Genomic DNA, 27,696 nt, shown 5'->3' on the forward strand with positions numbered 1-27,696 from the left:
CGGAACTGCCGGCCGTATGTCGCATTGGCGACTCTGCACTCAGTACCATAACCACCTACGGAGTATGTGCCTTTCCCGGTTTTGGTAGACACGTGAGGCAAAGCGCGTGGCGAACGGCGACGGCAGTTCGAAGATGTGCAAATATCATAGCTGAAAGGCCGCATTGGACATTCAGCTGGTTGGTCGCAGAAGTCATTGGTTTGTATTTCCGAGAGATTTTTTTTTTTTTTTTTTTTTTTTTTTTTTTTTTTTTTTTTTTTTTTTTTTTTTTTGCATGGATACTATAACCTGGAGAGCGGTATATGTAGAAAAAGGTATAAATATCCTTTTACTTTTTCTTCTCAACTACTGCCCGCCGGCCAGTACGCGGCCGTACATCGTACGGTGATCCAGGAACAACGATCAGGTATGGGAATCGGGAAGTGGGCGTGCTACTCGCTGCCGTCATTGAGACCTTGGTAGAAACAAGAGCCAGACGTTAATCCGGGTCATAACCTTTGCTGCTGATCTGATGTATTCATGTGTATAACGCTTCGGCGCCCGCGCGGTCTTGAGGACGTCGAGCGGACCGCTACGGTCAGGATCGGTGGTGGTTGTGGTGGTGTAGGCAACAACGTTTATAAGTATGCACGCCGATACTGATATTCAACCTCCGCCAACGATCCAACCGGGGTTCCTTCGCCCCTCAACGCTCTTTCTTGTAACAAACTCCCGTCCAATGTCGTGAGGCAAATAGGGGTCAGCACCCCAAGGATTTCGACGACGACGACGACGAAAAACGAGACCAAGAAATTAAAAATAGATTCCACCCAATCTAGGCCAAAGACCCCGGCCAGCAGATATGAATTAGCTGCTACCACATCGAGGCAGCCAGCGTTGAACACCTTTCCTCTTGAATTGTCTCAGTCACAAAACGCGATGAGAAAATAAAAAAATTCTTCCTTTCCTTTCTTCCAGAACGCCGTCATGACCAGCCACCCGTCATCACCCGACCAAACACGATCCAGATAACCCTTAGTCCCTGTACCTTGTTCTTATCGGTTTTGTTTCGGATCTCTGGCAGTTTTCACATGCTTCATTGTGCGAGGTATTGTTGGTCCTCCATTTGGCCGACGCTGGCGGCCTCAACGTTGTGGTAGTCGAGGATCTCCGAGTACCTGTTTTCAAGTTGACGTCAGCGAACCGTTCCCGGCGGGCCTAAGCAAAACAGTCTCGAGAATCACTAACATCATGATCTTCCATGTGTCGACGGGCAGGTCGGCGTCGTTGAAGCTCCAATCAAACTTTTCCTCAGCTACGGGCTCGTCGGTGGGGTCGTGGTACGGAGCCAGGTATTCGTGGGCCAGCGCCTCGGCTGCTGTTATCCGCTTCTTGGGGTCGAAGACGAGCATGCGCTCTAGGAGGTCGATGGCTGGTACGAGTAAGCCGATGTTCGGTAACAGACAAGTAAAGAATAACAAGGGGAGGGAAGCTATCGACAGGCATACCCGGAGGATCGGCGTTCTTGAATTTATTCTTGAGAGGTTGCCTCTCGCGCCTGGGGAGAGATTTGACGAATCTCAGGGTCTTAACAAGACAAACAAGTCAGCCAATTTCTTCCGGAGGACACAAAAACGACCCCGTCAGGTTAGAATCTGCGTGACGCACATTTTCGCTTGCGATGGTGTTGATGACATCGTCAGGCGGCGTGCCGAGGAGCTCGGTGATGATGGAGAACTGGTTGACGTGGTCCTTGCCGGGGAAGAGCGGCTTGCCCTCCAGCATCTCGGCAAAGATGCAGCCGGCGCTCCAGATGTCGACCTCGACGTCGTACTTTTGCCATGTGAGCATGATTTCTGGCGCGCGGTAGTACCTCGTGGACACATAGCCCGTCATCTGGGGATCCTGGATGCGCGCCAGGCCGAAATCGCAGATCTTGAGGTCGCAGTTCTCGTTGACGAGGATGTTACTGGGTTTCAGGTCCCGGTGGACGACGCCGGCCGAGTGCACGTATTTCAGACCGCGCTGGAGGATGTTAGATCGGGGGGGGGAATGGAGACGCTCGCCGTCTGGGAGAGTCAAGTACGCACCATAATCTGATAGAGGAAATATTGAATGAACTGTTTCTCCAGAGGCCTCGAAGTGAGTAGCCTGTGCAGGTCGGTGCCCAGGAGCTCCGTGACAAAGTAACTGGGCCGGGGTTAGCGGGCGGTCCCTCTTGTCCGTCCGGTCGTCAACCTACATGTCCTCGAGGGGGGAGATGAAGATGTCACTGAGCGAGATGACCTAAACAGAGGAGTGTCAAATTGTTGTCGCAGAAAATGTAGGGCTGCTCGGGGGGAAACCAACGTTCTCGTGCTTCAGGTGCTTGAGCAGCTTAAGCTCGCGATACGTCCTCTTGGCCAGGACCGGGGTACTGAAAGGCTTCATAATCTTTTTGACGGCGACATTCTGGTTGGTAAGCTGGTCCTTTGCAGAGCTGAGCATCTGTCAGCGTATTTTCCGTCCGATCATAGTGTGGGGAGAGGGAAGGGAAGGAGAGGAAGAAAGGCAGCAAATCGTACCAGACCAGACCGAATGCTCCCATGCCGACCGGCTGGAGGTCGGTATACCTGAAAGTCTTGAGATCAGCCAACTGGTTTCTCCCGATTTATCACGTTGCTCGCATCGTACCTCGACGTGATCTCGAAGGTGGTCCCAAAGATCTGGGCGCGCACGAACTCGGCCATGGTGGGCGATGTCGGGTGTCGTGTTGTGCTTGTTGGATCGCGGGCGACGAACGATGCGGAGATGCGGGGCAATCACTGATGGATTGCGCGGGGTCAAGGACGAGGGGATCCGGGCGGATGCGTCAAGGCTATTATTGTTTCTTCGGTCGACGAACGACCGTGGGTGCTGTCAACAGGCCGGGGCTGGTTGCACAGCAGGACACAAAGACATTGAGCAGCGACTAGCGATTGGGCTGCGTGCCGGATTATCTTTCAGGCCTGACGGTGGTGGGTAGATCGAGTGCTGTCGGAGTAACAGCGGGGCCGCGTGTGCTTCAGAATTTCAGAGCCGGGTTCCTGGGGGCGAAACGACAGAGAGGTTAGCTCGCTCGCTCAGGACGAACCTGCACTGAAACACGACTCGATAACAAGGATTCGCCTCCAAATGAACCTATTTTGATTTTTTTTCCGCCCCCTTCCTGTGGGAGTGTCCGCTTACTTTGTACTACTGTTCAAGCGCTGTCGTAGACAAACGTGCCTGTCACTTAGCCTCGCTTCTCTCGGCTGCGACAACACAAGAGAAACGCACGGCGATGGCAGCTACGTCAATAAAAGTGGGGTGACTTGTTCAAGCAGATACCCGGCCTGGGACGTGCCAAATTCCGCTTCCGCCGGATTCAAGGCGCTTCTGCAATTCGTAACCTTCAGGATTGTGGCTAGACTGCGAATCGTTTGACTCGAGAATTCGTGAGCCACAAACTGTCGGTTCGATTGGGTGAGCGACTCGGATGTCGAGTCCCAGCGCTGGTGCAGCGTGTTGCGAGGTGGTGGCAGCGCTTTACAAAGTCGCGCGCACACCTGCGCAATTGCTGTTACCTAGGTCGGAGAAGCGTGTGAGCAGCGGGTGCGGTTGTCGAGAGAGTGGGAGAGGGGGGGGGGAAAGAAGAAGAAGAAGAAGAAGGAAGGGAAGACTGATAACAGGCGCGGCACCCAGAGGTTTATTAGAAGATCGGGCCAAGGTGGGCAGAGAAGACGGATCAAGAAATCCCAAGAAACCGCCTGATGAGGGTGGCATGGTGCGGCTGGCGCGATGTGGGTTGCCCTCATCCCAGATGCAACGCGGGGACGGCGGGGCACTTGAGCAGGTGTCTCTAAATTTCCATGGCACTCCCGCTTTCCCGTCTCTCCCGAGCATCCAATCCCCACTCGTAACCCTGGCGGTGCAGGTGCATTGCGCACTCTCTGCAGTACGAGAGCTCTTGGCTCGCGCTGTCTAGACCGTCTACTGCAAGTTGCCGCGTACGGCATCGACAAAGCAACAGGAACTCCGTACCACGTATCTGGTCTCGACGCTTCCTTGGTCCTCCGTCGTTCGGGGAAGGCTCCAATTCAAAAAAAAAAAAAAAAAAAAAAAAAAAAAAAAAAAAAAAAAAAAAAAAAACCCTTCCCACGGCGGCCCCGCCCGAATACTTCGAAGTATCAACCTCGACACAGAACCCCCCTGCTGCTCCTTGCTTTTGATAGTGCCTCCCTCGGCATGGCGTAGTGAACTCTCCGTATAACTACTGTATAGTAGTGTACATACACCGCTACACTAGCAATTCATATGTACAAGACACTTCGCGATCCTTCTAGCCAGACCAAGAGATCGACCTTGGGAGATTCCGCTGCGGCGGTTGCTTCCGCCTCGGAGCCTGGACCTGTCGCAAAACGCCCGGGGGGTCCTCGTCGAGACCTTCACCAAGCGCGGGAAGGGGGGAGGGGAGCAACACGATGACGTCGGGTCGGACTGGTGGAGCCTTCGCAAACCCCCTGTCACAAGCCAATCGCCCCGCCGCCAAGAGTTCAATGGCTTGCCCATTGCCAGACTCGGTGCGATTGCCTGGCCCCATCGGAGCAGCGAGAACCCCCCCTCCCGAAGCTGTTGCAGTTTTCCTGTCAACCCATCACAGGATCTGGACTGACACGTGAAGCAGCAGCGTAAGTTCCTATCCTTGGGGCGGAGGGTATGCTACAGCGAAACGTCCTGTCGAGCACTTACGCGATCAAGGCGTACTGTATGTACTCAACATTGACGATATCCAGTAGGCGTATCCCCTTCGCGAATTGTCTCTCATGCCCAGACCTGAGGCTGTCGGCCGAATAAAGTAATATGATACAGATTACTGTGTGTATGGAATACTTAGCGGAATGATACCTCGTACGGAACATTCATTGTGTGTGTGCATGGTGCAGGTGTGTGGCCCCACCACCTCGATGCTTTGTGTCGTCAGTTTATTTTTTTTTTTCCAGCGAATCCCGCGGTCTTTAGTGCCAAGCTCGCAATATCCCACACGCCGACCCTGGGATCAGCAGGGAGCGGCGACATTGAAGAGGCAAGTTCGCCTTCTCAAGAAAGGCATCTTAATTGACCGAAGTGATACCAAGCTTCTCCGATGGATGGCAGCCAATACGGGATCCTGAACTCCACTGCTCTCGTCGCAACTGCATCGTCGCACCGGACCTCGAGGCGCACCCCATGTCTTCATCAAGACCTACGTCAGGTCAAACAGCCCGGCAGTCCGGTAAGCTACCGTTATGTCTAATGGACGTATGCTTGTCCCAAACTCCTAGGCCCCTGGATCCGGGGCCAATCTCGATAAACCCCCGCCCAACGGCAAGGAGCACCAGTGTATGGCGACAGTCTGCAGCCCCCCACGAGCATTGGGAGCCGCCATGTATGTACGGATTACATACATACGGATTACATAGACCGCCAGCCTGACCAGTCCATCATATCTGTGTGTATATGCGTGTGTGGTGCACGAGTGGAGCCGAGTGCTCGGAACTGCGCGCCCGCAAGGGTGGGACGTAACGTTAAACCTTTGAGTGTAACCTCGTGCACATTGACGTCACTGTTTGCAGTGGTCAGAGCAAGCCGAAACCCAGGGCCCCAGCGCCCCCCATCTCTCGGCCGCTCCAGTTTCCCTCACAAACAAGCGACAGCAAACTGCACTGCCTAGTGTAATTAGTGGGATGCTCTGGATGGGAGGGGAATGCCACTTCGCACCCGCTGGTGGTTTCCCCGTCATTCTCATATTGAGTTTTTCCTGTCGGACAAGCTACGCCGGTCTCCGTAGTACTAGGTAGTTGTATGTGCACATGTATATGTACTGTACACACATATTACCCCCTAGAAATATATACAGGGGAGTTCGATTCATCCGAGGTGCGAGCTCGTCACAGAAACTGAAACTGACACATGCAGAAGATAGCAGCGCAGCTGAGTACACACAGCCATTCACATTGGTAACAAGTGGGAGCTCTCAGTATGTCACACATATAGTGTCTACCCACCATCAGGGATGCACATGCACACGGCCGCTCTGCTCCCGAGGGCCTGACGCCTCTGATCAAGGAGCATTTCAAAATTGTTTTTTCAAACCGCTGTGAAATCGACTAATAATAATAATGAACGCAGGAAACGGTAAACAAGAGGCTCAACAACGCTGCTTCCATGCCTCGATCATTCAGGTCCAAGAAAAAAATCCATATTCCGGCGTCGATGTCGGCGTGGCCGAATCCTGATCCTACCGTGGCCCCGGGACGCGAGAGGTGTACCGGACCTGAAGATGCTCATCCCCTTCCCATACCAACCTGGCCCGCGCAAATACAAAGCTCAATGCCTGCGAGAACCACTTGATGAACATGGCCTCACAAGCTAGGATGCAAAATAGCAGGGCAAGAAGCTGCAAACAGGCGCACACCTCTTCCCAGCCCGTAGCATCAGCCGCATCGAACAGCTCCTCATTCTCTTCGCTCCCATCTTCCTCACTCCCATCCTCCTCTCCCCCGTCCTCCTCGTTCCTGTCCTCCTCGCCCGGTGATTCCCCAGACGACACTTGAGCGTCCTCGGAGAATAAACTATGCTCTCTTTCCTCCTCTTCCTCCCTACCGTGACCTTCGCCCTGTGGTCCAGTCCCTTCATCTGGCGGCGCATCCCGTGTCTCCTCCGAGGACGGTGACGACGAGTCATCCGGCACCGCTTCCTTTCCGGCAGGATTAGGATTGGCCCACCCTAGAGAATGTTTGATACGTCGCTTCGCCGGCTTCTCGTCACCAACCCCGCTTATCCCAGAGCCTCTGGGACCACCCACCCCCACAACCTTTCGAGAAGCGCTCTTCCTCTCCGCACCCTCCGCCCTCCTACGCCCCACAGGCGCCCTTCTGCTCGCCGCAGCACCCATGATCCCACCCGGGATACCGCGCTCCTCCTGAGCTCTCTACACTCGTTCAGCCTGGTCCATTTTCAACGGCTCTATGTTCCAGATTTCCTCGGCATACTCGTTAATGCACCGATCCGAGCTGAAGAAGCCCATGCGCGAGACGCTCAAGATGCACTTAGTGATCCAGCCTTCCTGGTCGCGGTACGCCTCGTCCACAGCGTCGTGAGTAGCAAGGTAGCTCGAGAAGTCGTCGGAAACAAGGTAGTAGTCGCCGTGGTCGCGCACAGCCGAGATCATGCCAGCAAAATCCTGGGGGTTGCCAAAGGTCCCCTTCTCAATCTCCTCAAAGACCCGTGCCAGATCCGGGTCGAGCGGGCTGGCCTCGCCGTACCGATGGGCGTGGCGCAGAGGCTCGACTTCTTCCGACAGGTGGCCGAAGAGGAAAATGTTGGCTTCATCAATCTCGCGGGTAATTTCAATCTGTTGACAACGTCAATTCGATCCTGTTTATCTTCTTCTTTTTTTTTTTTTTTCCACATATATATCTTCATGCTCCACTTACGTTGGCACCATCGCAGGTTCCGATGATCAGGCCGCCGTTAAGCACGAATTTCATGTTGCTGGTTCCGGAGGCCCTGTCTCCCGTTAGCATCCCGTCCACTCCCCAAGAGCACGAGTCAGAGAACAAGGTTTCACCTACTCCGTGCCGGCAGTCGAGATGTGCTCGCTGATGTCGGAGGCCGGAATGATCATCTCGGCTTTGCTGACATTGTAGTCCTCTATGAACACTACCTTGAACAGGTCCCCAATATCCTTGTCGTTGTTGACGACCGCCCCGACGTTGTTGATCAGATGGATGATCTGCTTAGCCATCCAGTAGCCAGGCGCGGCTTTTCCGCCAAAGATGGACACGCGCGGCAGCTGCTTCTGGCGCTCCTCGGGGGACATGCTCTTGAGTTTCAGGTAGCGGTGGATGGCCCCAAAAATGTTCATCTGCTGGCGCTTGTACTCATGAATGCGCTTGACCTGAACGTCAAAGAGTGCAGTCGGGTTGACCGTGACGCCCGTCGTCGCCTTGATGTGCTTAGCCAGGCGGACCTTGTTGGCGTACTTGATCTCGGCCCATTCCTTGCGGAACTCCTTGTCGTTGACGTGCAGCTCGAGCTGGTTGAGCTGTGTGAGGTCCTTCAAGAAACCGTAACCGCCCGTCTTGCTGGCGATCAGCTCTGACAGCCGTGGGTTGGCTTGGTGGAGCCAGCGGCGGGGCGTGATGCCGTTCGTCACGTTGGTGAACTTGTCGGGACCAAAGATCCTCACGAAGTCCTTGAAGATGGTTGCCTGGATGAGCTCCGAGTGCAGCTCGGCAACCCCATTCACCTTGTGCGAGCCGACAATGGCAAGGTAAGCCATGCGAATCATCTTTGGCTGCGATTCTTCGATAATGGAAACATCGCGCAGAAGCTCGAGGTCTCCGGGAAACTCGCGCTCGACTTTCTGCAGGAAGAAGAGGTTGATATCGTAGATAATCTGGAGGTGGCGCGGGAGAAGGTGCTGCATTAGGGGAACCGACCACTTCTCGAGGGCTTCCGGGAGAACGGTGTGGTTGGTGTAGCCAAAGGTGTTGACCACGATGTTCCAGGCCTCGTCCCAATCGAGACCCTCGAGATCGACCAGGATGCGCTGGAGCTCGACGATAGCCAGCGTCGGGTGGGTGTCATTGAGCTGAATGGCCACCTGATCGGGGAAATCGTTCCACGGGCGCTTCGTCCTCTTGAACCGGCGGACAATGTCGTACAGCGAGGCAGCAACCCAGAAGTACTGCTGCTTCAGACGCAGCTCCTTACCGCGGTCGAGATTGTCGTTGGGGTAGAGCACGGCGCTGATGGTCTCGGCGCGTTGCTGGTCGGCCACGGAGCTCTCGTAATCGCCGCTGTTGAATTTCTGAAAGTCAAACTCGCCACTGGCCGCCTTGCTCGACCACAATCTGAGGTTGTTGGTGGTCGGCGTGTTGTAGCCGGGAATGGGCACGTCGTACGCGACGGCCTTGACGGTTTCTCCACCTTCCCAGTGATAGACGGTCTTACCGGTTTTGTTGGTCTTCTTCTCGACACTGCCGTAGAATTGAACCTGCGCATGTTAGCCGAGACCCGTAGCCGACACTCCACAAGCAGACACAGCCGATGTACGCACATCAACTGCGACGTCGTGCCGGGGGAACTCCCAGGGGTTGAAATCGAGCCAGTAGTCCGGCACCTCAACCTGATAGCCATCGATGATCTCCTGCTTGAAGATGCCATAGCGGTATCGCAAGCCATAGCCCCAGGCCGGGTAGTTCAGACTCGCCAGACTGTCCAGGAAGCAGGCGGCCAGGCGACCCAAACCGCCGTTGCCCAGGGCAGCGTCGTGCTCTTGATGGATGACGTCCTCGATACGGAAGCCAAGCTCGGCAAGACCGGCTATTTTTCAGAACGTCAGCAAGACACCCTCGACTAGGTCCTCTTTGTACCCGTCTGAACGTACCCTTGGCCAGCTCCTTCTGTCCCACGTTGAGCATCGCATTGTCCAGGGCCCGGCCCATCAAGAACTCCAAACTCAAATAATACACACGCTTGCTGCCGACAAAGGTCTGGTGTTGTTGGGTGCGGTTCCACTCGAGGATCAAGCGGTCACGGAAGGCAAGTGCTGTGGCCGAGTATGCGGCAGCTTCATCACAATTGTAAAGGCTGCGCGCCAGCGTCGTCTCGACGTGCCGCACCACCTCGCGCTCGAATCCATCCTTGTCCTTGAAACCGCGACTCTGGTGCTTCAGCCAGGCCTTGCGCTGGGGTTCTGGGATCGAGGCTGTGGCGACAATGTTAGCGGTGCTGTATCCTACACTCATGCGAGTTTCCCGCTAAGAAGTGTGTTGCAACCCCGCATTCGTACAGAGCTGCGAGGGGCAAGTTTGGGGAGGGACGGAGGGGGAAATCATGAACTCCCCCGTAGCCCATTCTGATGACCGATCCAAAGACGAACAATAGTAAAGTAGAGACAACCGCAGTGGAAGAACTTGACGGCGAAGACGTTACATACCTTCAACATGCTTGATCTCCCCGGCGCCAAACCCGGTAAAGACGCGCGTGTGCTTGGGGCGCGAGATGCCCGCGGGGCCCACCGAGCCTTGGATGTCGACAATTGGAGCTCCAACAGAGGGGCGCCGCTCTCTGGGCGGTAATTTCCCAGACGCCATTCTGCCAGTATCAATTGACTCGAGGATATTCTGATCTGGTTGAATCTCAAGATTGAAGGACCCTTTCTCAAAATCGGAAGGAGAACGCGAAAGGTCCGAGGTTGATAGGCAGCTGCTGCGTCAGATCGGCGATGAGCTCATCACGAGGCGGGGTAGCTTGCTATCGATGCGGAGCTCTCTCGAGCTGTACCTAGCGCACCATGGGGTAGTGAAGTAAGTAGTCTATTGCTTGTTTTTGACGGGGAGAAGACGATGTGGGCTCGTGCAACAGACTACTTTAGCTCGGGGCGGGTTGGGAGGTGCCTTTTCGCCCTTCAAGTGCGAAGCAAGTGGGATGGTGCTACCGCAAGCTTCCACAGTGGTCGTGCTCAAACCGAGTTTGAAGGAAGGTGGCACAGGCAAGAGAAGCAGCGGCACCTGGCCAGAGTGGCAACAATCCGCAAAGGCGAGAGGCGCAGCCTGGAAATTAGGTACAACTCGGTACCTACTATAGTAGGGCGACGCCCCCCGACTTCCAGACTTCGCAAAGAAAGGGCAGAGACAAAGCAGGACAGGATGGAACTGGACCCTGTCGTGCTGGCCTGCCCACCTCCCTACCCTTTACCCTGCCTGCCTGGCAATGAGCTCTCCGCAGGTGTCGCCCCGGGGGGGGGGGGGGGGGCGGAAGCTGCCATCTCCTCCTTGCTGGGTTGCTTTGCAGAAGCTACACCGGAAGACCACCGGAAGACCACCGGGCGCTAGCAACCTCGACGAGCACTCTTGGGTCATGTGCTCCCCCTTGATTACAGGCTTTGGCTGCCATCTGTTGTGATTGTACGCGGGGGCCGCATGGACTTGCGCAACCATCTCGGGCGACGGAGCTTCAAGTTTGTTCTCGAGGATGGTTTCATGGCGTCAGTTGACACCCATGACAGCGGATCCTGTGGTTCTGCAGTGGCTGGCGTTGTCCGACCCCTGCCCCCCCCCCCCCCTTTTGGAGTATCCCGCATTGCGGACTCAGCAACCCCTTTGTGCGACGGCGTGGCCGCCGCGACTCCTTGGGAGGCGAAGCCCGTGGGCAGCTAGCTTCCCAGCTGTCCGAAGTGCCACTAAGCTCTGCGGCGCAGGAGCAAAGGGCGATGTGAGTGTTGGTTCCAGGTCTTGATATGGAGTCAAGGGACGGGCCCGGGCTCCAAGTTACTTGATATGAAACCCCGTCGGAGTGGAGCCCGTAGCCGGAGATCCTGGTCCTTGCCGTGGGCTACTGACATCATCTCTCATGTTCGACACGTGCAACCGGCTCGGCCCATTGGTTGGGCCAGCAGATAATAACCTGCCCGTCTTTTCCACTACGTCCACCACACGACGCGCATACTGTGTAGACGGATGGAGCGGGCCATGGAAGGAACGATAGGCACTATCGTGTTCGTTTGCTAGCTGACATCGGGCCACGTTCTCCGGTGCGCAGTGTAATGTATGTATGTATGTATGTATGTATGTATGTATGTGTGTACGTGGGGACGACATGAACGGCGGTGTGGTACCCAATGACGAGAGGTGTTTTTCTGTAGGCCCTGTTCGTATGACGCCGCTGCTTAACTATGTGTCGGATGCGAGGCTCGATTTCTTAGAGCACCGCCGAGCTGCTGCGCGAGGAAATGCCTTGCGTTAAGTGCAGTGACCTGGGCACCTTCCAGCTTCTCACCGCGGCAGCAGATTGTGGCTGGGTCCTCTCGCTCAGGGCGACATGGTCGAATTCCAGCTTATTGTGCTAATGGCGGCCCGAACGCGACCTTTTTCCGGCCTCCTGTCATTGAGCCCTGAACTGCCAACTACCCTTCTCCATAAACCGGCGACTCGGAACATACATGAGCGAGAATCAACTTGCCACGACCGTCTAGTGTGTGGCCGAGATTCTTCAATATATAACTCTCCTTTGAAACGGATAATCTCGTAAATGACCATATATCTGCCAGCAGCGCTAGTAGCGTCGTGAACTATGCGTTAGCAAACAAACGCATGAGAATTTGAAACAGAATCACAAGTAGTCGCCAATTGAACCAACGTGGCCTCGCTTTGCCACAGGCTTCTCGACTTCGAGACGATTGGCGAAAAGTCACCCAACAGGCCATAGAACCAACCCCTTTCCAACGCCGTATCATGCGTGTATCACCAGCTCCCAAAATCGCTCCAGACAGGTAAAAGAAAGCCGCTAGAATGTAGTTTCCCTAGTTTCCCAATTCGAGATTAGGTTTGGGGGGCGAGGGAGTCGTCGGTAAGAGGAGGAGGAGGAAATTGGGGGGGTATCGAAAAAATAAACTTGGGGATATTGCAGTATTTGTCAGAGAATGCCCGAGTCCTTGAGGGCGTTGTTCAAAATGGTCTCCTTCACTGCCGCGAACACGAGGCGAATGTTGGATGTGTCGGTGGCTTGCGTCAGACTGCCATCAGAGGTCAGCGAAATGCGGAAAGTTGGTTCCGATGAGAAGGTCCTTACTGTGGATAGAGGTTCAGATGCGCTCGGTTAACTTGGTTGAACCTCCAGAGGAGGTACTTGGCCGCCTTGTTGACGTCGTTCCCGCCAGAATAGTCTGGGAAGTAGTTTCCCAACGGTGAGCGTCCGAGCTTCTGCTTGAAGATGTCCACTTTATTGAGAAACAAGATGATACTTGTTCTCATGAACCACCGAGAGTTTACGACCGAGTCGAACAACAACAGACTCTCCATCATGCGATTCTACGTCAGGGATGGCCAGGGGTTAGCAGCCGCAAGCAGATACACGAAACGGGACGGACGTACCTGGCTGCTCTCTTCGAGTAGTACCTGGTCGTACTCGCTCAGGGCAACGCAGAAGATGATAGATGTCACGTTCTCGAAGCAGTGAATCCACTTCTTGCGTTCGCTCCGTTGCCCGCCGACATCGAACATGCTAAAAGGGGAGAGAGAGGGAGTGTTAGCTGGGCAAGCTAAAGGGATGGAGGCGCCGACTTACTGAATGCTTAATTGCCCCATCTTGAACCTTGTCTCATAGATACCGGTTGTTTTGGTTCGTGCTCGTAGCACGTCCATTTCGACCGGGAGGTAGTTCGGCGACACGATCCTATGCGCCTCTTGGAAGAAGCTGCGCCATGTTTAGTCCTTGTTCCTCTTCATTCGTTGTCTGATAAGGGGAGGAGTAAAAGAAGAGGCGACTGACTATTCGGCCGAGTCCATGAGGTAGAACTCGGTTTGCCTCTCCATGAGCTGTTCCCTGGCTGGATCGTTCCACACTGATTGGACGGCAACGCCCACTTTTGGGTCGATCCTGGACTGTGGGTTTGTGTCAAGCGAGTAATCGAGGAGGAAGTCGCAGTACTCCTTGTTTTCTTCCAGCACTGGCTCGATCTCGAACTGTCGCATGGCGCCGCAGAGCGCCTTTGCACACTCGAGTAGGTTTTTGTACACTGTCGGGCGGTAGCTAGCGAGCTCATCTTGTGAGTAGCCCTTTAGGTGGATGATTTTCATCTGCTTCACGATCGTTGACTTTCCACTCTCGCCCGAGCCTGTAAGAACAAGAGTCAGCGGCGAGGGCTTGCCTGCAACACGGCGGGGGCGTACCGAGCAGTAAGATCTTGCATTCCTTCCGCAACCTTTTTGAGTCCTCCTCGAGCTCCTTGTCAATCTTGTTACTCCGCCTCCTCTGCTCCGACTCCTCCCCACTAGTACTCATGCATGATCCCATGGCGACCATCAATTTTATCTACGAAACGATGTCTTCCTCAGATGCGAAGCAGTGGCGGCAGTAGCTTGTGATAGATTTGGCGTAACTGTTGCTCGCTAAGGTAGAGTCTCTCTCGGAGATGCCGGTAAAGTCAGAAAAGAAAGGCGCTGTAATCAACAAGCCAGGCGAGGCGCTGGCGAGTACGGCAATGGCGAATTACACGGATGCCCTGGATCACCGGTGGATGCTTGGTTTGGTGGGTCGAGAGAGGTGAGGGTTTCGATTCAATCGAAAGGATCTTGCTCAGGTAATCGATGAGCAATGGCCCGCCCCTGCCAGATCTCGGGGGTCGCAGGTTCTTGCCGACAGACGTGGAAGCTTGCGATCTTTGTGCAGCGAGCGATTTCGTTCTAGGCTGGGCGTGTAGGATCTGGAAGAGAAAGCAGCGCGTTGTTGCCCTCTGTCGATGTGCAGGATGGAGTGTCAGCGACAAGGTCTGGCGAATGATTGCGGGGGGAGGCATCTCCTCACCAAGGAAGAAGGTATGGTGGTAGCAATCGAGGCGCGGCTGCGAACGGAGAGCCGGGCGGATCTGGGACGGCCGGCGGGCGGCGGGAATCCGGGTTGCCCAGAGTTGACAATTGACGTGTTCGGTGTGGTGTGCATGCACACAGCAGCGACCTCGGTGGGAGAAAGAAGACAGGGCTCCCGTCTTTCCCTTTGTCAAGGGCTTTGTGTGCGCGACACGCAGCGACGCTGTCCTGCGAATGAGGGACTAGGCAAGGCATCTCCGGGGTCCGAAAGCTGGGGCGGGAGACGACTCAAGGAACCGGAACAGGGGCCAGGGGCCCCTTCGACTCCCGCGACCCACTTACACAGTACACTTGCCTAACGTAAGTAGGTAATTTGGTGTACTGAGTACCTAGTTGAGGGAGTGGACTTGCGCAATGTACTTCGGAACAATTCAATATAACTACCTGGAATACAGCTGGTAACGTAAAATTCCCGGAAAGCAGTGGTCATCCCCTAATGCACATCACAAAATACGCTAGATCGGGGTAAATGAGCGGCTGGCAGTGCATTGTGTTCCAAGGTGGTTTTGTAGTGAAGGACACGGTGCACTGACCGCAATCGCGGCGCTAATTGTAGCGTGCACCCTCCACAGTACGTTTTTCGCGCATCCATTCTTGACCATGCCATTGAGCGCAGCCTTGCCCATCGAGCAACAAGATCTTCCACGGTCCACAGCGGATCCTGGCAATCCGATGCGACTTTTAGTTCTTCATTAGGGACTAGTTCGATCCTCTCCTAAGTGTAGCGTCAGTTAACGCAGGATGCTTCAGACAACCGTTCAGCTCTCTCGGTTTTTGGATTTAACCATCGCTTTCAGCCGGGATGCGACTCTGCGGAGACAAAGCTCGACGACTGCTACTCTGCCTTTATTTAGTATGTCAGTTTGTCGCTCCGTCGCCAAGCAGGTTGTTCTCGCACCGAGTCCTCATTCCGCTCTGTTCCCCAAAATCTTCCAGAGCCGCAGGAATTTGGGGGGGGAGAGGTGGGGGTGTGGGGAAACGAGGATGTGAGATTTCCATTTCCATCAGGGCGTCACGAAATGTACATAGTAATTTCACGTCGGGATCTGGACAATGCGGGCTTACCGGGCTTACTATCACCGCAGCACTTGGTCTGCTGGGGCCATTCTGCCCTGATGAGGGTGCAACATTTCAGGATGCGTGTCTTGCTCAACCATTCATAAGTTACCACTTTCACTCATGGCGTGATTGTTGCACTACACGAGACACACGACACGGGGCCTGCAAAGGCGCCAGGGGATTCCCCGTGAGTAGTTGAGAGAGCTCGAGTTCAGTAGTTATGTATGTACGGATGTCGGTACCAGAAGAATTGGCTCACCGCCAAATTTGGCCGGCAGAATGTGGGCTCAATTTGAAGTATAGTAGGTCAAGCCACTAAAACCACTATAGTAGAAGCGCTGTAGATTTGTGTTAGCGACTTGACCTTCTGTAACTTTAGCGACTTTGCATGGTTCGTGCGCAAAAGCGGTGAGCCTGTTCGTACATACAGTACGCTATAGTCGTCTGTATGGGAATACTTGAGCCGCCGACAGCCCGGAAACATCAAGATGATCGACGCCCGCTTGAACTCACAGACCGCCGGTTCAGGGGTTTGAGGCCTGGATTTGGCCCAGCCACGAGTCCCAGACGAGCCCCTGCCCGTTGCTGGAGGGTACGGTACTCTAGTCCACCACGGCAAATGCAAATACAGTACCGTAATCAGCAATACCACGTTGCAAAACCCCAGACTTGGGACCTGCCAAATTAGAAGTGCGCGTCTCGGAAGACTTGGACGAACAGAGAAACTCAGAACGGGGCGTCTCAAGTGACTCCGAAGCCATGCCCGATGGTGGCATGTACACTAAGACCGCGTGCATCCCAGTCTCACCGAAAGAAACAAAACTTCCCCAAAACGGACTGTCGGCAAATTGTTCACGGGGGGGTTGTTACCAGAAAGGGAGGGGGTGGCCTGTGCCGGAGTCTGGTTGGACGCCACTCAAAACACCAGTCTGTCCTAACGGAACGTGCTAATTTACGACGAGGCTCTCTGGCGGGCGGGCAAGAGCACCGATCGCGAACCGCCAGAAAGAGGATAACTACGCAATACCTTGAGTGGTCCAGGCATTCAAAAGGACTCGATATAACTACTAATATGATCTGGAGCGTCTGAACAGATTCCGGATCGTTATGTATTGTGCATACCTACATACATACGCCTTTCGTGCGCTGCAAAATAGGTTACCTATGGATCTTTGCATTCTCCGCACATGCGGGATGCTCGCTTCTCGTCGTCCCTCAGGCTCGAAAACAAGATAAAAATAATACCTAAACATATATATAAAATAGCTATAAAAAGGAGTTATAATTAGTTCCTAGTATATTTCCCATTATCATAAATAACTACTTATAACTGCTAAGGCATCAAATAGACTAACTTTAGTAAATACTTAGGTAACAGGGAAAGTCCCGAGCTAATAATCAAACAGGGGTCGTATTTAAAGCCAGCTCTCAACTTCTCAAGTTGCTCAACCGGCCGCCAACATGCAGTAGCCAAATCATGAGGATCGAAACCCACGGTAATTGAGTAATAATGGCTCGCGGCGGGTCATCTTGGCGTGCTATCTCGATGCTCTCTTTCCTGAACTGTCTGTGCTGTCCTGAACCTGTCGAACTTGTAAGATGCCCTCAGGAGCAGAAAGAAACCGTTGGTCCTTGGTCTATTCGCATGAACAGGCTGGCCTACACTCTTTAATTCTTTGCCCTCGATTCGGATCCCAGTATATGTAAAGGGATAGCCCTCACGCTCCCTCCAGTTTAACAGAAGAAGTCGGTCCTCATCCGGATTGTCTAAACTCCATTCTCGTAACTCACCCTCCACATATCCCCCCTCCTATTAGCTTATATCATACTGAAGCTAAGAAGGCGACAATGAAATAAGAACTGCTGCCCTCCCCTGCTGTTTGCTGTTTCAAGAGGGAAAAAAAAAAAGTCCTGGGAACCAGAGCAGCCGGTCACTTCATTGGTGTTGTCGTTGTGTTGGTTGTACTCATACATAACTCGTCGTTTGCTCGCCCCAAAACCTTGTCCCCGATCAATCGCACCGATCAGCAAGACTCCCGACCAAACCAACCCAGCTGCTGAACCGAGTGCAATCCGCCGCCTTGAACCTCTCACAACCCTTTTCGCCCCGCCCCGCTGGTATGTTATGTAAGGAAATGAAGTCACCTCTGTCGAGAGGGGCCGGCAGGGTAAGCAAGGCACGGCGGGGCAAACTAAGGATTCTGCAGATCCCTGCCGGATGAACCAGGCTATTTCTTTTAAGCCAGGTACCCGATATCGTCATCGTCAAGACGCTCGAGATACTCCTTATCGAGGAGGATCTCGATGCACTTCTTGATATCGCTAACCTTGGGCACAAAGCGGGCGCGAATCTGGTTTATGGTCTCGCTGACGAGCTGCTGGTGCTTCATGCGCTTGCGCGCCTTCATGATGCGCACGATGGCCGACTGAGAGCCTGTCAATAACTACACCGAACGGCAAGAGGAATGGAGAGAGCACCAGGGGAAGAGTTCTTACCTGCAAAAGTAGCTTGCGATCTTCCTCGATCGTCTTGTTGGTCTCGGCCTCCTCCTGCTTGGTTTCCGACTTCATACCCACGTTCAGGTTGACGCGGAGCTTCTTGCTCTTGAAGTCGTAGTTGAGCGCGAACGTTGCTCCCGGGCCTACCTTGGCAGCGCCCTCGAGATTGAGAACTTTGGCTTTCAACAGGATGCCGAGCGAGGGGTCGAGCGCGTCATTGTTAAGCTGCGTTGCCGAGGCAATCTCTTCATATGTGTTCTTATCCTTCTCGTTGAAGAGAAGCAGGATGGCCATCTGGTAACACGATACTTGGAACGTGTAGGGCATCTTGGAGTTCTTGACATAGTTTGCCTTGACCTCGCCCTTGCAAAGCTGCCATAGCCACGTGAGCTTGCGGCCCTCGTGCTTGTTCTTGTAGAAGCGGCTAAACCGCTCGCAGTCCGCCGCCACCTCCTCAGGCGGGTTGAAGTTGGTCCCGGGGGCAGTGAGCGGCCAGAAGCCGGTGCCCAGGATCGAGTACGACGAGTCGAGACCCTTGGTGCCCAGTGTCTGGACGTGCTCCCTGAACCCTGCGTTGAGATCCTTGGAGATCTGCATGTCTTGGAACATGCGCTGGAGCTTGTTGGTGTACTCGAAACCGCAAGCCTCCTTGAGTTTGCTGATCATGCTCGTCTCGGCGTCGTCGGACGAGGAGTTGCTGTGGACCAGGCGGCGAGCCAGCATGCGAGAGTAGAACTTCTGGAACACGTCCTTGTCCTCGATGTACTTGAACACCGTCATGATCTGGACGAGGGTGTTCTCCAGCTCGGCATCCTCCACCCCGGTGTTGCTCTTGCGGAGCAGCACGTCGGTATACTTGGCGAGCAGTTCGGGCGATTTGTTCGATCCGGACTTGCACACTTCGTTGCGGTTGACAAACTCCCTGCAGGCGTTGTCGAGCGACCGAGTGAATTCGGGCTCATCCTTGAACGCGCGCTTAACAAGTCCCTGATATTGTGTGTGGATTTCGAGCAGAGCGTCGACGTAGACCTTGGGCTCCAGCTTGTCGGCGTCCGACGCAACCTTTGCAACAGCCTCCAGTCCGGCGTTCCGGACATGGGTCTCGAACTTGGTCCTGAGAGGGTCCAGGCCGTCGGGGATGCGCGACAGGAGGTTGTACATGCGCGCCATGTCCTCTTCCCGGTCGTTGTCCAGCAGAACCTGGAACTCGTCACGCAAGATGGCCGAATGGTCGGCAATCAATACTTGGTTGCACGCCTTTTTGAGGGGAATTGCGATTTCCGGGTGCAGGTAGAGCTTCACCCGTTCTTCTTCCTCGTTTAGGCGGGCCTCGGCCTTCTTCATGTACTCCACCACGCTGTTCTCGGCCACGAACTGGTTGCTCTCGTTCTGGTAGAAGACCTTGGTAGCCTCGAGGAAGGGGCGCTCGAAGTGGTAGCGGTAGACGTCGAGGGTCGTCTTGGAAGAATTGCCGTCATCCAAGCCCAACGACACGAACGAGCTGACCACCTGCTTGATCTGATTATGCTCGATGGTCTCGCCGTTGCGCTGCTTCTCGACGAGCTTGAGGACGGCTGCCATGACCTTCTCCGAGATCTTGGCGAACAGCACGTCGCGCCATTGCACTAGATGCAAGGTGTAGACGTCGTAGACAGTCTTTTTTCCCTCGTCAATCTCGCGCTTGACCCAGTGGCGGTTGAGGTAGCTGAACATATTATCAATGTACTTGGCAGCGGTGGTATAGCGTTGCCATTCCCTGGTATAAAACGCCAGCAGTGCCTCGTCTGTGTGGGTCCTCGACTCTTCCACTAGTGTTAGAAGGTGTTCGGAGAGGTACTCCGTTAGCTTCTTGTAGAGATCCTCGCCGAGAAGGTGAGCTGCGGGAGCTTGTCAGCGCTTGTCAACGCAAATGGAGAGAACAGGTTGGATCCAACAGACCGCCTCGCTGAGAAGAGCCAATAACGTGACTCTGAAGGGGGAAGCTGACGGCTTTTTGGGATGTGCAAAAGTTGTGGACGGCTCTGTGGATCGTTAGTCATCGGCGGCCGGTCGCGAGCGCGGTTCGGGTAAGGTTCGACTAACGTGTAGATGCCCACGTACTGCAAGGCGCGGGGTCAGCATGATTCCGTGTAAACGGGGCATCGCGGACCCAAACAGAATGCGCATACCGCCTTCAAATCCATGCCCTCCCGCAACTTCGTCATGACCCTGGTGACGTTCTGTTGGAGATAACCCCATCTACCACCTTGTCAGCGCTTTCCCCTTCCGCGTCGGCTCAGGCGGGAGCGGTTTCGCACGTTGTGTCGATGTCATCTTTGACGGGCGCCGCGGGCATTCCCGAGAACCCGGCGGAAGGCATCTTCTATACGGCGCGATCGTTATCGCACGTGGGCGACCGTGACTGGGAATTCAGCTCGTTCGGGTGAGGATCTGAGAGACGGTTGGTTTTGCTGGAAGGGCTAATCAGGTCAGTGTTCCGGCCAGCTAGATTGCGAGTGTTGTGATATTGGGTTCTAGCACCGCCGTAGTAGCCTAGTAGTCTAGAACTCCACCCAGGTTATAAGGTCTGATGAGGAGAAAGCTTACTCGAGGGTGTCGCGAGAGCAAACAAGCCTTCGGGTTTCTTCCCAACGAGGAAGATGTGGGGAACGAGAGTGGCGGAGAAGGCCCGAAGGGCTGCAAGGCTGACGATCGGAGCCTTTACTCAGCAGCAGGAACGGGCAAGAAGGCCTGGATGCTGCGCAAGAGGGCTTTCGAAGCTAAGGGTGAGCTGGTTGTCAAAACAGTCTCGGGGCTCGGAGAGGGCGGGAAATATGGTGGAAGGTTGTAAGTAAGGTACGTGTAGCTAAAAGCAGGTAGGTAGGTACCTAGGCCGGCTGTCCAAGGCAACTTCCAGTCGTGGATTCTTACTGCCCACCCGCTGTTTGATTTCCAGAGTGGGGTTCATGGTCCCAGGCAGGGAGACCCACCCTGACGTTGGGGCCTGACTTCGCTTGGCCGTACCCAGACACGACTTGTCAGTTTAGCGCTAAGCGCCAACAAGCGCCCTAGACCGCGCTTGCGCCTCGGCGCCGACACACCGAGGCTGCTTACTCCTCCTTAATGCTTAGGGTGGCCGCAAAATTTCGAGCTTGAACAAAGGCGAGCTCTCTTTCTCCGGATACATTTAGGGATATACTAGATAATAGATCGGTCGATATATATATATATATATGTACACCCGGGCAGCTACCCGGGAGATCTTGTGTAATGATTATTCATGCTGCAAGTGCGGCGCCATGAACAGCGGAAGAATGGTCCCGTGGACACGAAGGGGGGATCCCGTCGGAGAAGTATAGGGGTCTCAAACGAAAGAAAGAAAGAAAGAAAGAAAGGAAACAAGGGAATACGCAATGACAAGTCCCAAGCAGCCAACGCCAATAACCCAACCGATTAACCCATCCATCAACCCAGTAACCTCCTGAGCTGCCCACCTAGGTCCCATTATACATGCGCCCATCACTTGTCATCGTCCCCGCCACCCAGCTTCTGCACTAGGCGGAAGACACTCACGGACAGGGTGAAGCTCCAGGCGATCAGGCTAATCATCTGGAACGCGGCCAGAGCCTGGCTGTATTGCCTCGTCTCGCGGTCTCCCGCGTTATGGTAGACCAAGGCCTCGAAGGCCAGAGCGGTGCTCGCGGATTTGAAGATGATGAAGAACAAGTCCATCAGGACGAGGCCAATCTTCTGGTTTGCTGCCCGCAACCCCAGAGGCTTGCCCGTGTACTCGTCCCAGGTCATGTAGCCGATGTAGGGGATGGCGACCGAGTCGACCACGATGGCCACGATGGCCTGCGTCAGCTCCGACGAGCGGTCGGGGTCGGTCCTGTGTTCGATTTCGAATATCCTGGCCGAAATGGCCAGCGCCACGATGGAGGTGAGGAGGACGGTGAGGCGGAAGGCGAGGGGGACAAGCGGGTGGCGCAGGATAATGCGCCATAACCGCTTGTAGAGCACCTGTGTCCGTGTCGGCTTGCCGCCGGTGGCGGCGGTAGCATGGTGGATCTCGACGGGGCTGTTGAACTCGGGCTGCATCTTATCGAGCGTCTCGGGATCGACAATCTCGGCCTCCTCGTTCGGCAGGCGACCATATCGCGAAGACTGAACGTAACCGCTCCAGGGCGAGTCCGCGGTGGCCCGGCTGTAGCGCGGCACAATGACGGGTTCCGCCGTGCGCAGGTGGTCCCATTTCCTGCCCCTCTCGGTCCCGTCTCCGCGTCCGAGGAACTTGCGCAGCCTTACCCTCGACGTCGTTGCCCCCTGCAGGCCCAAGACGGTCGGGTTTTCGTACACAAATCCGTCCCTCGACACCCTTCTATGCGCTTGACTCGGCACATGATTGTGATGGGCGGGGAGAGCCCGCGGAGGAGGTGCGCTCAGCGCGCGAATCTGGTCCTCGGACGGTGTGCCGTATCGGGTTTCGTACGAGTCAATCCACGCTGGCAAGCCCACTGTTAGTATCCTGTCCCTACCAGGGCTCCACCTTTGGTGGGAGGGGGGGGTTCCGCACGTGGAAGAGTTCGCAAGGCGCCTCGGCTGGCCGAGGTAGCGGAGCGCGCAGCAGTGCTATGGGATCTCGTTGACGGGCGTGGCTCGGAATGATGTGGGCTCGACGGCGTCTGGTCCGGCGTCAGGTCCGGCGTCGCCATCTCGGAAGGCTCGCAAACAGCCAGCGCGCCCGGGCGTGGCGATTTCCCCGCTTAAACAGCGGTCCTTCGGCGCATCAAGAGCCTAGTGGGAGCGGGCGCGTCGCATGCAGCGCAGATCGTAGATGTCGGGGGTAGAGCAAGACGAGAAGCCAAAGCCGGATGTGCCGCTGCATGGTGCGGTGGTCGCTGCCGTTCTGTATTTTTGTACAAATGCAACTGCCCGACTCCGCCGCGTCGGGTGTCAGAATCGGCCTCCTCAGACCCAGCACACATGCACCAGACGCAGTAGTACAAGTCTAGTTAGACAAGTGTGTACGTGGTGGTCGGGGCTGTGTTGGCCTTGAGTGAGGTCGCTTTCTGAGCCATCAGCAAAGACTTGGCGCTCCCGGCGGCTTCGAGTGTGACTGGCCAGATCTTGAGTGGTAATTAGCTGCACCGACCAATGCCCCGCCCTTGTTGAGTGCCTTGGTTTTGAGCAGCCCCAGAGCTATGACGACAGAACTGCAACATCGAATCCGTCTAGTTATCGATAACTAACATTTCCAGGGATGTGTCTCGGACAGAGTGTGCCTGGCAAAGGCAGGAGCCCCAGATCACGTTGACCCGCTCTGTAGTGCAGTGTACGACCTCATCCCTCACTTTCAGTGGTAATTCAAAGACAAAACGCATTACTTAGCACACTCCCTGCTTGTTCCCGTAGGATTGCGGGAGGCTCTCAATCTGCGAAGAGTTCATCAAGAATCAATCAAACGAGGAACTCAAAGATAAGATAGAGAATAATAATACCGGATAATAAACAAGGACTGTATGTACTATACAATCCAAGGATACACTGAGTCGCTTAGCAGAGAGGAAGAACGCGATGAAGTGAGGGCGGCCGGGAAGAGATTATCAAACTCACACTTCAGCCACGTCCCAGCTTGATACATTGCCGTCTCCGAGCTAGAGAGACGCGATTAACCCTTCTTGTATGTAGGCCTGCTTGGCAACTTATTTCGCTATTTGACGATGTTCGTCCCTGGTTGAAGCTGATTGATAGCGGGGATCTTTTTGCACGGCTTCTTTGATACAAGGGCTTTTTTTTTTGTTTGTTCTTAAAGTACGAGATAGACTCAAGAGGAAGCACGTCCGCCGAGCAGCATGGTACTTATGAACTAACCATTGAGACAACAAACTACGTATGGACGTACAAAATACGGACTACACAGTGCAATCGACTCAGGTGGGAGCCGTCAGCACACATTGTGTCTTTATTCGATTCGAGAATGGTGTGCTTGTTGACTTATCAGAGAGGCGCAGGCCATTTAAGCGAGGTGCTGTCAAGGTTAGTCTGACCCATCGATAGCATATTGGACTGGCTTGGACGGGTGACATCCGGAGTAACTATTGCCTTTACAAAGCGTGTTGAGCGACGACCCCAGGCTTTTCTGAAAGGGATATGTTCCGTTCGTTGTGGATCCGTAAAACGGAGGCAGAACGGGCCGACCGGAGGCAGCAATCTACCTTGAGTCTTTACAGCCAATGAGAACGCACGCTTTGAAACTACTTGCGTCACTGCTTTGGCCGCAGCTCGACATCCCAGCAAGAAGCTCGTTTCGAGTCCTTGTAGTAAGGACTCAAGCTGGAAACGCGCGATTCCTTGCCACCACCGGTCTGATTACTGCCTAATCAGACCGCTCGCTCAACTCCCAAAATACATCATGAGCCGACGTGATCTCTGTTTCTGCATCTAGGCACCGCGGGATTCCTCTCTCTTTTTCCCCTCCCCCCTTCCCTTCCTTCACTCGCCTAGCGCCCACCGTTTGGGCAGCTCTGCCGACAAGACAAGCACGCCTTCCGAGCAGTGTTTCCCTCCCCCTTCTCCTCCCCGAGAGGCAGCCGAGGCCTCCCGCGACTCGACATCACGATGCGCCTCTACCTGCTGCCCATCTCGACAAGGCGCACCCTCCTGTACTGCCAGCGACTGAACACGCCGGCCTCGGAACAGCAGACGTGGTCGGACTGGATCCAGGCCAAGGCCGCGCGCACATGGTCCGGTTGGGAGAAGAAGGAGAAGGGCTGGCAGAAGTCGGTCGCCAACTACGGCAACCAGGTGCTACGCCGCATTCCCTACGAGGAATGGGGTTTGAAGTCGGTTCCCCCGCTATCCCAGCGCCGGAAGCAGGTTGAGCTGAAGGGCACTGAAAAGGTCGAGGTTATCTACCCCAAAAGCCTGCTGGTCATGGACCAGGTGCCTACTATCCTGCACCGCCTGGCGACCGAGAGGGAGGCACTTCACAAGAGGCGATTGTTCTGGTGTTTCGTCGGCATGCCCCTGACGGCCCCGATTGCGATCCTTCCGGTGTAGGTTCACCACACCAGTGCTGCATGCTACGGGCATTGCTGACAGTCCTTTGTCTTGTTGAAGCATTCCCAACCTTCCCTTCTTTTACCTAGTCTATCGCGCCTGGTCGCATTGGCGGGCTCTGTCGGGCGGGAGGCACCTCCAGTTTCTCGTCAAGAACAACCTTCTCGTCCCGACGCCATCTCCGGTCGTCGACGAGGTGTATGCCCAGCAGAAGCAGCCGCTCCCGTCTACCCCCGAGCCAACAACGGGTTCCAACGAGAAACTCGTCGGCAACCCCGGTCCCGCGTCGCCAACTGGCGCACAGGACCAGAATGGCGAAATCATGTTGCTGTCGCAGGCCAATGGGAAGAAGATGACGCAGGCGCTCGACTTGCCCCAGCTCGAGGCCGAATTGGAACGGGCTATATGGCAGGTTGAAACGGCCATCAAAAAAAAGCAAAGAAGCAGCGCTGAAGTTGCTGCCAAGGATTCGGAGCAGGAGAGGACGAGTGCAAACGAGAAGAAATCGCAATGAAACGACGCCGAACGAAATGTATGTTAACGTGTAAGATCTGGCTGTCGCCAGGAGCGCAAGAGACGGTTGGCTCTGGAGTTTGTTGGCTCGGATATCCCGCTGCGGCCTCACTCACGAAGAGACCTCCTCACGAATGGGCGGTTCAAGAAGAGGTTTTCAAGCCCACTCGAGCTTCTCGACCCGAATCACAAACAGAAGTGGTCACATCTGGATTCCCGACCCAGCGTGAACCACAATTCGAGAGCTGACTGCTATGCCGACCCTCCTCACAGCCCGGTCATCGAACCCACACCATGCCGGGGCCCGCAACCGAAAGAGGCCTCCCGGCCCCGCCTTCACCCCATCGGTCCTCACGAACGACTACTCTGTACGGGCCGTACGAAATCCGAATCCGGTTGTGAGGCCACGGACCAACGCCAAGCCCAACAACACCGCCACCATAAGCATAACGCGCCGCACCCTGGAAGCGCGACCATCACGACCGGCACCGGTACCATAACCATTCCCTTCCCCGAAGCGGCGCCTCCCCGCCCGCTGCTTGACGGCAGCATGCAGCGGCGACAACGGCCGCTCAAACCCCAGCGATAACACCCGGGGTGACGTAGCCAAGCGGAAGGGACAGGTCCCGCTGTCCCTGCTGCTGCCACCGCCACCACCAGCACTATCACTGCCGCCACGGCCGGCGGGCAGGCTGAATTGACCACCGCACCCACCGTCACCAGCCGTTGAAACGTCCCGATCTCGTTCGAAGGTAGAAGTACTGCCCCGCTCCGCACCAGCACCAGCACCAGCGCCGGCGCCGGCGCCAGTGCGCTGGTTCTTGACTACCAGCAACAGGCCGATATCAGCTTCATCTACGTCCTCTTCCTCGTTCTTGCTCGCGTTCGCACGACCGGCTTCCGGAACCGAAATGTCTGACTCTTCGTCTGCCGGGAGGGCGGGCATGGCCAGGGCGGCGATGGCGCTTGTCGTCCAGTTTCCGCCGGCGGGGCCCGACGTGGTGGCCGTTATCATGGTCGAGGTCGAGGTCGCGGCGTTGCTTGTGGTCGTAACCGTGGCTGTGGACTTCATCGAGGTGGTTGAGGGGCATGTGAAGGAATGTTCACTACTAGACTGCTGCTGCTGCTGCTGGTAGTGATGGTGGTGGTGGTGGTGGAGTTCTGGCCCGGTCTCGAAGTGGACGGACCGTTGGGGCTCCGGTGACGCTTGGTGACGACGGGATTGGAGCGCTCCGGTCAACTGCCAGGCCGCGGCTGCTTTCCGGCGGAGCAGGCGCTGGGTCGGGCTCTCGTTCGCCAGCGCGGCGTATCTCTGTGCGATTCGCGAAGAGTTGTTGCAGTGGACGACCTTGAGCGGTTGTCTTGATGTCCCGTTGGGCCATTGGGGCCGCTGCTGCCTCTGGTGGTCGCGATCGCCATTGAGATAGGTGTTGGGATTGAGGGGAGAAGGGGTCAGAGGGCGGTAGCGGCGTTGATCTTGGGTTGTCTGGAACGGCATGGCGAGCCCGAGTTCACATCTCTTGTCTGTGTGTCTGGGGATCAATGCTTGGGAACGGACTTGAGGTGGTGGGCTACCGCGGAATATGTCTTCCCACCCGGCTGCAAGTCGCTAGCTTTTAGCCTCGTGGAGTTGTAGCCGAACATGTGCGGACGGGGAGGCAAGGGAGAGGCGTTGGCTCCGTAAAAGTGAAACGGGCGCTGTGATCTCCACGCCGCTGCGAGGAATGTGTTCGTGTAACAGCACGCGACAATAGAAGTGGATTGGTGGGCAGCGGTTTCGATCTGACCGTGTCATGCCGTCATGCCACTGGTGTTCATGTTCCTAACAAGGCGAGCACCCGGTGTTTCGTTGTTCTGGGGCGTTAGGCGAAGTTGTATAGACTACCCCATCTCACAGGAACGGTGCCCGCCACCATATTCACCGTTCGCACTTGTAACCTTCGAGTTGGTCCCGGGCCGCCGCAGATGGCCAACCCGGCAAGTCTCCGGTCATCTTCGGACGGCACGGACAGTTGCACAATCGCCTTGTGCCATGGTTCTTTGTACGTCGGAACTCGCGTTCCTCAACCCCTTCTCGCCACACCAACACACACAAAGACAAATAAATGCGCAACACCATCATCCCTTGGCCCCCTGATAATCGTGGATTCTTGGCCAAAATGCTCCCCCAAGCGTCTGTGGTAGTGTGGTTATT

At 55.3% G+C, this 27,696-nt stretch overlaps 7 protein-coding genes across 7 annotated transcripts; 1 reads left to right on the forward strand and 6 right to left on the reverse strand.

The window, feature by feature from the left end:
- Positions 1-1,075: 1,075 nt before the first annotated feature.
- Positions 1,076-2,708, reverse strand: P884DRAFT_269459 (kinase-like domain-containing protein; the record flags this gene model as incomplete). The annotated part of the gene is made up of 9 exons (XM_069442271.1): positions 1,076-1,157; positions 1,228-1,411; positions 1,488-1,566; positions 1,648-2,004; positions 2,070-2,169; positions 2,222-2,265; positions 2,329-2,458; positions 2,544-2,591; positions 2,653-2,708. 9 exons carry the CDS (start codon positions 2,706-2,708, stop codon positions 1,076-1,078), a joined length of 1,080 nt encoding a protein of 359 aa, XP_069297769.1.
- A 4,241-nt stretch (positions 2,709-6,949) lies between these two features.
- Positions 6,950-10,121, reverse strand: P884DRAFT_199480 (glycosyl transferase; the record flags this gene model as incomplete). Its single annotated transcript, XM_069438232.1, has 6 exons — positions 6,950-7,372; positions 7,455-7,527; positions 7,593-9,019; positions 9,083-9,348; positions 9,413-9,733; positions 9,965-10,121. 6 exons carry the CDS (start codon positions 10,119-10,121, stop codon positions 6,950-6,952), a joined length of 2,667 nt encoding a protein of 888 aa, XP_069297770.1.
- Positions 10,122-12,441: 2,320 nt separating this feature from the next.
- P884DRAFT_277328 (guanine nucleotide binding protein, alpha subunit) lies at positions 12,442-13,821 on the reverse strand (the record flags this gene model as incomplete). Its single annotated transcript, XM_069443060.1, has 6 exons — positions 12,442-12,541; positions 12,598-12,836; positions 12,900-13,029; positions 13,093-13,221; positions 13,297-13,642; positions 13,698-13,821. The coding sequence occupies 6 exons, from the start codon at positions 13,819-13,821 to the stop codon at positions 12,442-12,444; spliced, it is 1,068 nt and encodes a 355-aa protein (XP_069297771.1).
- A 3,868-nt stretch (positions 13,822-17,689) lies between these two features.
- On the reverse strand, positions 17,690-20,155 carry P884DRAFT_200094 (Cullin; the record flags this gene model as incomplete). Its single annotated transcript, XM_069438273.1, has 5 exons — positions 17,690-17,878; positions 17,949-19,828; positions 19,890-19,972; positions 20,034-20,050; positions 20,120-20,155. 5 exons carry the CDS (start codon positions 20,153-20,155, stop codon positions 17,690-17,692), a joined length of 2,205 nt encoding a protein of 734 aa, XP_069297772.1.
- Positions 20,156-21,046: 891 nt separating this feature from the next.
- P884DRAFT_223125 (uncharacterized protein) lies at positions 21,047-22,976 on the reverse strand. The gene is made up of 2 exons (XM_069439547.1): positions 22,504-22,976; positions 21,047-22,432 (listed from the first exon to the last, which is right to left on the reverse strand). The coding sequence occupies exons 1-2, from the start codon at positions 22,640-22,642 to the stop codon at positions 21,450-21,452; spliced, it is 1,122 nt and encodes a 373-aa protein (XP_069297773.1). The 5' UTR covers positions 22,643-22,976; the 3' UTR covers positions 21,047-21,449.
- Positions 22,977-24,548: 1,572 nt separating this feature from the next.
- Positions 24,549-25,503, forward strand: P884DRAFT_199458 (mitochondrial K+-H+ exchange-related-domain-containing protein; the record flags this gene model as incomplete). The annotated part of the gene is made up of 2 exons (XM_069438230.1): positions 24,549-24,985; positions 25,050-25,503. The coding sequence occupies 2 exons, from the start codon at positions 24,549-24,551 to the stop codon at positions 25,501-25,503; spliced, it is 891 nt and encodes a 296-aa protein (XP_069297774.1).
- Positions 25,504-25,635: 132 nt separating this feature from the next.
- P884DRAFT_16268 (uncharacterized protein) lies at positions 25,636-27,380 on the reverse strand. The gene has a single exon (XM_069437268.1). It carries the CDS (start codon positions 26,998-27,000, stop codon positions 25,864-25,866), a length of 1,137 nt encoding a protein of 378 aa, XP_069297775.1. The 5' UTR covers positions 27,001-27,380; the 3' UTR covers positions 25,636-25,863.
- Positions 27,381-27,696: the final 316 nt, after the last annotated feature.

The sequence above is a fragment of the Thermothelomyces heterothallicus genome, assembly GCF_042370625.1.
Source record: "Thermothelomyces heterothallicus CBS 202.75 unplaced genomic scaffold P884_scaffold_10, whole genome shotgun sequence".
NCBI lineage: Eukaryota > Fungi > Ascomycota > Sordariomycetes > Sordariales > Chaetomiaceae > Thermothelomyces > Thermothelomyces heterothallicus.